The sequence below is a fragment of the Brassica napus genome, chromosome C5 (assembly GCF_020379485.1).
Source record: "Brassica napus cultivar Da-Ae chromosome C5, Da-Ae, whole genome shotgun sequence".
Lineage (NCBI taxonomy): Eukaryota > Viridiplantae > Streptophyta > Magnoliopsida > Brassicales > Brassicaceae > Brassica > Brassica napus.
This window is the reverse complement of record NC_063448.1, coordinates 49,129,362-49,138,511: the sequence shown is the minus strand read 5'-3', so window position 1 is coordinate 49,138,511 and position 9,150 is coordinate 49,129,362. Positions and strand designations below refer to the sequence as shown.

The following is a 9,150-nucleotide window of genomic DNA, read 5'->3' as shown; positions in this document are numbered from 1 at the left end:
TCAAGTTTTGAACCACAAGAGGAGAACAGGTGAACGGCCGATTGAGACATGGGACGAGCTTACCGAGCTGATGAGGAAACGTTTCGTACCTTCTCACTATCACCGCGACCTCCACCAGAAGCTAAGACGCTTGCTTCAAGGAACCAACTCTGTGGAAGACTATTACCAAGGGATAGAGATCTTGATGATCAAGACTGACACGGATGAGCCTTTGGACGCCACCATGGCTCAATTTCTTTCAGGCCTCAACCGTGACATCCAAGACCGTATGGAGCTTCAAGAGTATGGTAGTGTGGAACAGATGCTACACAAAGCCATCTTGATCGAGCAACAACTCAAGAGGAAGAGTTTCTCAAAACCGGCCATTACTTCCAAAAACCGGTCTTCTCTCCTAAACCGGTCTTTGCTCCTAAACCAAGCTACCAAGACAAAGGTAAACCTTCTTCCACAACACATAATGCTTTTAAAACTGATGTTCCTGCTCGTGATGACAAAAGAAAGGCAGTGGAGACTTCTGGCCGAGCAAGAGACATTAGGTGCTTCAAGTGTCAAGGCCTAGGACACTTCGCCAAAAATTGTCCCAACCAACGGGTGATGATTCTCATGGAAAATGCAGAAGTTGAATCTGAGAATGAACAGGAGGATCTGGTTCCAATCTTTGATGATGAGGACGAGTCATTTGGATATCCACATCACGGGCCACTACTCGTTGCTAGGAAAAGCATGGTGGAGTCAATCTTTGATGAGACGGACAGCCGCTTGGTCGATGATTCTGATCCGACCTTTGATGTTGACTCCGATCCGATCTTTGATGAAAAGGTTTGCTTCGACTATCCAGCTCATGGTCCTCTACTTGTCACAAGAAGATCTTTGAGTGTTCAACCCAAAACCAATGAAAAAGAACAAAGGGAGAATCTTTTTCATTCTCGTTGTTTAGTTTCTGAAAAGGTCTGTTCTTTGATTATTGATGGTGGGAGTTGTACTAATGTTGCTAGTGACAGTCTTGTCAGGAAACTAGGGCTTGCTACTCGGCCTCTCTCTCGTCCTTTCAGGTTGGAATGGCTAAATGAGGCTGGAGAACAGTATCTGAAAGAACAAGTTACCGTCCCCATTACCATTGGCCGATATGAGGACGAGGTCATTTGCAACGTTCTTCCTATGGACGCATGCCACATTCTCTTTGGCAAGCCATGATAATTTGATAAAAGGGCCGTGCATGATGGTTTCACAAACCGACACTCCTTTGACCATAAAGGAAAGAAGATCACACTGGTTCCTTTGACACCTTTGGAGGTCCATCAAGATCAGGTCCAACTCAAGAGGAGCCGTGACAAAGAATCCAAGCCAGATGAACATGAATCATCCCAACGGAACTCCAATTTCTATATCAAGCCAAGTCAGGTCAAGAAATCTCTTTACTCTCAAAAGTCCTTTCTTTTACTTGGGTACAAAGAATCTCTTATTACCTTGCACCGGAGAATCCGAGTGAACTTTTAGATGTTTTGCAGGAGTATTCTGATGTATTTCCAGATGAGAATCCTAAAGGATTGCCACCAGTACGAGGCATTGAACATCAGATAGACCTTGTTCCAGGAGCGTCTCTGCCAAACCGACCAGCTTACCGTACCAATCCGGTGGAGACCAAGGAACTTCAGAAGCAGATTGGTGACCTTCTTGAGAAAGGCTACATCCGGGAGAGCCTCAATCCTTGTGCCATTCATGTCCTTCTTGTGCCCAAAAAGGATGGCTCGTGGCGCATGTGTTTGGACTGCCGTGCCATCAACAACATCACAGTAAAGTATATGCATCCCATTCCTAGGCTAGACGACATGCTTGATGAGTTGCATGGATCATGTGTCTTCTCTAAAATTGATTTGAAAAGTGGCTATCACCAGATTAGGATGAAAGAAGGTGATGAGTGGAAAACTGCATTTAAAACAAAGTTAGGATTGTATGAGTGGCTTGTTATGCCATTTGGTCTTACTAATGCACCTAGCACTTTTATGCATTTGATGAATCATGTCTTGAGGTCATTCATTGGTCATTTTGTTGTTGTCTACTTTGATGACATTCTTATCTATAGCAAAAACATTGAAGATCATAAGATGCATCTAAAGTCTGTTTTTGAAGTTCTTAGAAAAGAAAAAACTCTTTGCCAATCTTGGCAAATGCTCTTTTGGAACAGATCACGTGGTGTTCTTGGGTTTTGTTGTAGGTGCTGAAGGACTTAGAGTGGACGAGGAGAAAATCAAAGCCATCCGAGACTGGCCAAGTCCATCGACCGTGGGCGAGGTAAGGAGCTTTCATGGTCTGGCCGGTTTTTATAGGCGATTTGTTCCAGCCTTCAGTTCCATTGCTGCTCCTCTGACTGAAAAGATCAAGAAGAATGTCGGATTCAAATGGGAACAAGCCCAAGAAGAAGCTTTTCATATGCTAAAATGGAAGTTGACTCATGCACCTTTACTTGTACTTCCTGACTTTACTAAAACCTTTGAGATTGAATGTGATGCTTCCGGAGTTGGAATTGGTGCTGTCTTGATGCAGGATAGGAAACCCATTGCTTACTTCAGTGAGAAGCTTGGAGGCGCCACACTCGATTACCCCACCTACGACCAGGAGCTATATGCTTTGGTGAGAACTCTCCAAACGTGGCAACACTATCTTTGGCCTAAGGAGTTTGTTATCCACACGGACCATCTGTCCTTGAAACATCTTAAGGGTCAACAGAATCTGAACAAGAGACACACACGTTGGGTGGAGTTCATTGAGACATTTCCTTATGTTATCAAGTACAAGCAAGGTAAGGAAAATGTAGTGGCTGATGCCTTGTCCCGAAGGTACACTCTTCTTTCAGCCCTTGAAACAAAACTGCTTGGCTTTTGAACTTATCAAAGACTTGTATGGGGCTGATCCGGATTTCAAAGAAATATTTCAAAAGTGTTCCAAAGTGGCTTACGGAAAGTACTTTCAAAATTCTGGATTTTTGTTCTTTGATAACCGTTTGTGTGTGCCCCAATGTTCTTTGAGGGAGTTGTTTCTTAGGGAATCTCATGGAGGAGGTCTTATGGGACATTTTGGAGTCAAGAAGACATACAAGACGGTTTATGATCACTTCTACTGGCCGAGCTTGATGAAGGACGTTGAAAGGATTTGTGGCCGATGTGTGGTCTGCAAGAAATCCAAAACTAAGGCGTCCAATCACGGTTTGTATTCGGCTCTACCCATTCCTTCTCATCCTTGGGTAGATATTTTTATGGATTTTGTTCTTGGTTTGCCTAGGAATAAATCTGGCTGAGACTCCATCTTTGTGATTGTTGATAGATTTTCAAAAATGGCTCATTTCATTCCATGTCATAAGACTAATGATGCTGTGCAAGTTGCTGATTTGTTCTTTAGGAAAATTGTTCGATTGCATGGAATGCCTAAAACCATTGTCTCTGATCGTGATGCTAAGTTCCTTTTCTGGAAAACTTTGTGGTCTAAATTAGGAACAAGATTAATGTTTTCTACGACTTGTCACCCACAAACTGATGGCCAAACTGAAGCAGCGAATAGAACTTTGTCCGCATTGATTAGATCATTGGTTAAGAAAAACCTTAAACTTTGGGAAGAATGTTTGTCTCATGTGGAGTTTGCTTATAATCATGATATGCATTCTGCTACTAAGTTTTCACCTTTTGAAGTCGTTTATGGCTTTAATCCTTTATCTCCACTTGATCTTTTGCCTTTGCCTTTGAGTGAAAGAGTTAGTACAGATGGCAAGAATAAAACAGACACTATCAAGAAGTTACATGAGCAGGTTCGTGCCAACATTGAAGCCAAAACCGAAGGATACAAAAGATATGCTAACAAGAATAGAAAGGAGGTGATCTTTAGAGAGGGTGATCTTGTTTGGGTTCACTTAAGGAAAGAACGGTTTACGGAGGAAAGAAAGTCTAAACTCATGCCTCGGGTCGATGGTCCATTCCAGATCCTTAGAAAGATCAATGACAATGCTTATCAGCTTGACTTACAAGGTAAGTATGATATTTCTTCAAGCTTTAATGTGTCTAATCTTTCTCTTTTTCTTGTAGATGATCCAGATTTGTGGACAAATCCTTTTAAAGAAGGAGGGAATGATGTGCCCCAGTCCATGGACCAGTCCGACCAGCATGAAGATCAGACATTCCAGACGTCCCAGTTGAGGTTCATCCTTCTGATCAGACCAGACAGACCGATCGGGCCATGTAGCGGCTTGACCCGCAAACGTCCGGATTAGAGCTTCGCCCAGATCCACGACCAGATGATCGAACTGACCGAACTGACCGAACTGAAGCTCGTCTTTCCCGGCCAACTTGACAAGCTAAGGCTGATGGTCAAGCCAAAATCAACTTAGGTCGAGCCAATTCCGATTCAGACCATGGCTTCTCTCTTTTGGCCCGTTTGGCTCATACTGCATGTACCGGCGACTGTGCTGATGATCTCTCTTCCTTGTTCGATCCGATCATGGACTTTTCCTTTGGATATTTCTCTAAGGCAAGGATCTTTAAGCTATCAGAAGACTTGGGCTATGTTGGAACGCAACTTGTCCGATCAGAACGTCCCGCGGCCTTAGCAGAACGTCCCACGGCCCTTGCTGATCGTCCCGCCCATGTGCTGATCCTTTCCGCCTTGGACACAGCCAGCTCGGATGCATATGGACAGGAGCCGAACGGTCACTTTGACTAGTCTTCCTATTTTTCGTGCCTTGAACAGATCTAGTCAAATTTATATTTTCTATGTCTTGTTTTTCTACATTTCTATTTAATGTCTTTGACTACAAAACTCTATAAGTATGTAATCCCTTCTATTGAATAAGATAATCGATTTTTTTCTAAAGCTTTTGAGTTGAACTCTTTGTTCTTTGTTTAGAACTTGTTTTGTTTCTTGGTGAGTCATATCCAAGCAAACATCTCTCAAACTCGTTGGTCTTGTGAGTCATATCAAGCAACGGTTCGAGATTCTTCTTTTGGTGGACTTGTGAGTCATATCAAGCACCAACTGAAGTCGGGAATATCGGAGGCCTTCCGCAACCTTCGTGTGACCCTTCAATCCATTCAGTTCTCCATCTGGAGTTCATATCCAAACCAGATCCAGTCGAGTGAGCCGATCTTAGGGTCCTTCAGCTTGGTCACTAGGTCGACCGGGTGAACTGCGGATTGATAAATTAATTAATTTTATTATATAATAATATATTAGCTATGTAAATAAAAATATAGAAACTAAAGTTTAATATTTTCTAAATGTTTTTTTAAAACATAAAATAATAGTTTAGATATGTATATATTTTATGTTTAAATTTTTTTAGAAAATACTTAACTTTAGTTTTTATATTTTTATTTTCATTTGATATACAAAATATCAAAAATAGCTTAGACTATTTAAAATTTTTCTGTAACAGGGTAAGAGTTATGACATCTAAAAAAAACAATACATAAAATTCATAAATATTTAAATGTCTAATGTAAATAAAAAATTAAACTTCAAAATCCAAAATAAACCAAAAGCAAAAGATCATTGTAATAAATTGTCAATAACAAAAATAAACTAACAACAAATCACATCAACTAATTTTGGTTCTCTCTAACATTGTTCACTTAATTTTCTTCTGGTGGCATAGTGAAATCTTCATCAAAATTCAAAAATCACAAATATAAAACTAAAAAAAAAAACCTAACTTGTTTTTTTTGTAAGCACCTAACTTCTTAATTATAAACTTAGAATATAAAACATAATCTCAAAGCATAATTAAAAACAAAAAAAAGAAGTAAAAGTTATTTATTGGTTCAACCGGTGGTTCAACCGGTATCGCGTTTCGGGTTTTACTGAATTTTCACGGGTTTTGCGGGTTTCTAAATATTGTGTTTTTCACCAAACCCAAACCGGATTTTTTCTGGGTCACCGAGTTTACCGGTTCAACTGCGGGTCTGGATCGGGTTTCAAAACACCAGTATATAGGTAATCGCGTTTTTATATAGAAAATATACATAATTAATTGTTTATTTAATTTGTGTACACAAAATTTAAACGACATTCAAAATAAAACAAATGGAGTATTAATTTCTAGACTATAGTTTGAAATGGATCTGAGAAAAAATGATGCTTAAACGTGATTAATGATGGTTTCTTTGCTTTATTTCCGTCGGTGTTATTTTTGTAAAGTAAAAAGGTGTATACAGCGAAGCAAGTCTTCCCCTCGGGTTACGTTAGTTCAAATTATAGAGAAATCAGACCAACCACGGAAACAGCCACGTGGCACGCGCATACCTCAAATACATAATAACCTTACAAAACTGAAATCTTGTTTTCACCATAATCAGAGGAAGATTGTTTTTGTTTATTGATCCGAAAAGAGAGATGACCAGCGGCGGCGTAGTAGAAGACGAGAAAAACAGATCAGTTGCGACTGATTATCAACACCAGCAGCAGCCTCCTCATCCTCCGCCGTTTCAAGGTGTCTCCAACTATCCACCTCCTCAGCAGCAGCCACCTCCCCCCGGTTATCCACAGCCAGCTCAGCCCTACGTCTCCGGTAACTTTCTTTTTCATGTTTTCAATGGACAACATGTTGAAATGATCAGATCAGCTGTTGGTTTCTTCTTCTTTTTGTGTTTGTTTATTTTCTTTTCTTTTCTTGATATATTCCATCGAATATCCTTTTGGTGATTAATTTGTTTGGATCTTTGATATTTTACTTCCACTAAAGCCGCCAAAATTCGCATTGGATTAGAATCTAACTCTTTATAGAATTTTGTGAGATCCTTTGTAGTATATAAGTATTGTATTCGAACCTGATCCAGTAACTAAAAGAGAATTTTTACCTATTTACTACTCTCTTTTTTACCGTGTGTCTACTTTTGAGAAAAATCAAGATGCTAGATCGCTTGAGAATGAAGAGACAAATTGAGCCTCAAAAGTAAGAAAGATTTAAAGGTTTTTGATATAGAAAATGTTAAACGCAATGGAAGGTTCTGTTTTGGTTTAGCGTTTACGTTTTTTAACTGACAAATGATTTTTGCTTTGAATGTTTTAAGATTGTGGGTTCATATGGAATAGTAGTACACATTAAATCTTATTTTCTCAAAAAGGGTTGTGTCATTTTGTTCTAATGATCCTTATGGTTTCTCTAGGTTATGCTGTTAATGGAGTAACAGAGCACGATCGTCTTCCGTGTTGTGGAATAGGCATTGGTTGGTTATTGTAAGTCTAATTCATCTTTTTACCTTATCTTCTGATCATTTACATTCTTGTCAAGCTTTGAGCAAAACACAAACCCACATTTGTTTTTTTGGTTTTTGTTTCTTGAAGATTCATCCTTGGTTTCTTCTTCGGTGCCATCCCCTGGTACATCGGCTTTTTCCTTTTCCTATTCTCTAGAAACCCGCGTGAGAAACCAGGATACATAGCTTGTGCAATTGGAGTAAGTCCATAATATATATATCTCACATGGCAATACATATTTTCTTATTTTTCTGATGAAGACACTAAGTTAATTCTGACCAACAGGCTGTTATTGCCACGATTTTCATCGTTATTGGAGCTGTAAGAGGATCAGGGGCCTGGTCTTAAAGTGAAGACTTGACGCTCCTAATCCGGTAGAGACCGATTAGGGCGTTGAGGTACTGTTGTTGCAGAAGAAGATTGTACATGTGTGTTTAAGACCTCAATTTATATTGTTTAAAGATTACAGTCGACCATGGCATTTGTTTACTTACCAAAAAAATGTTCATCTCCAAACCGTAGTAATGTGTTTAATTTTTAAAATTATATATATACATATATGATTTGTGTGACATAGGCGTCGTCAAGCTTTTCAAAAATCGAGATGACTATTTTTCTAAACTTTTAGACTCTTTACATTTCTGATGAAGTGTTTTAGCTGCTGCTAGGCATTGAGTACGATTTACCACTTTCTTAAACACTGGTGATTTGAACCAGTATCTTTTTCCTTTTTTTTTATTATAAAGAATTACTTATAACATCTGTTAGCTACGTTTATGGATGTTTTATTAACTTTTTCTGTACGTGTTTCATAATTTCAAAAGATTATGGAAAGAAAAACAACTAGAATGTATAGCTGAAAAATGAGTAGTTTAATGGTCTTCATCAAATATTACAACGAGAACTCTTCAGCTAATCGTAAATATTTATAGAAGGATCATAGTATAGTGGTCCAGATTTAAAAAATGTTTACATCATAGTTCAATTTTTAGACAATATAACATTTTTCAGATTATAGGATACAAGCTTAACATAAACTTCTAGAGTGTCACAAAAAGACCTATTCAACATGTTTATCGAAGATCTCGTATATAATGACTATCGATCAAAGTGTTACATTCTGTAAAATTGTTTATCAAAGATGGAGATTATACAATGGTAAAAAGAAACTGTTAATATTTTCTATATATTATTTGAATATCTTTTAAGAAAATGTAACCTCAATTGTGCATTAATTACAAAATAAATTCGTTAAGGTGTAAACTTTTTAATACACCAATTTTCTTATGTGGCATCATTAGAAAGAGCTCGAAGAAATGTTAGTTAAACCCATATATTCCCTAGAAAAATTATTATAACCATATACGTCCATGTTATTTTATGTTCATGTTGTCTAACTAACATACTAACAATAAAGTTTTTTTTTTTTTTTTTTTTTTTTTTTTGACATCATAATAGACTAGAAGCCTATGGGGCCACCGGTTCAGATAGCCAAACCGGAGGTAAAGAATCGACATATAGCATAGCTGAAGGAGAACTCCTCGCACCACGTGCAAGCTTGTCCACCATTGTGTTTTGTGCCCTTGAGATATATCTGATCGTGAAGTTGGGGAAGAAAGTCTTACTTCGGCAGAATTCTTCCATGTGTGTAGCGAACGCCGGCCATTCTTCAGGTGAGGACACCATCTTCACCAATTGAGAACAATCCGTCACAAATACTACATCTGAGAACTGCAGGGTCTTCATGCACTCCATTGCCCAAATCAGAGCTTCACATTCAGCATGTAAAGGTGATAGGCTACGTCGAAGGTTCATTGCGCCCATCATTACGTCCTCTGAGTTTATCTTTTGGCAATACCAGCCCTGGCCTGTAAAAGCATCATGTTCTCTCCACGCCCCATCAATGTAGCA

General features: G+C 38.7%; 1 protein-coding gene across 1 annotated transcript; it reads left to right on the top strand.

Annotated features, from left to right (window-relative positions):
- The first annotated feature begins 6,200 nt into the window (after window positions 1-6,200).
- Window positions 6,201-7,811, top strand: LOC106381861 (60S ribosomal protein L18a-like protein). Its single transcript, XM_013821800.3, has 4 exons — window positions 6,201-6,550; window positions 7,149-7,218; window positions 7,327-7,438; window positions 7,525-7,811. The coding sequence occupies exons 1-4, from the start codon at window positions 6,376-6,378 to the stop codon at window positions 7,585-7,587; spliced, it is 420 nt and encodes a 139-aa protein (XP_013677254.1). The 5' UTR covers window positions 6,201-6,375; the 3' UTR covers window positions 7,588-7,811.
- Window positions 7,812-9,150: the final 1,339 nt, after the last annotated feature.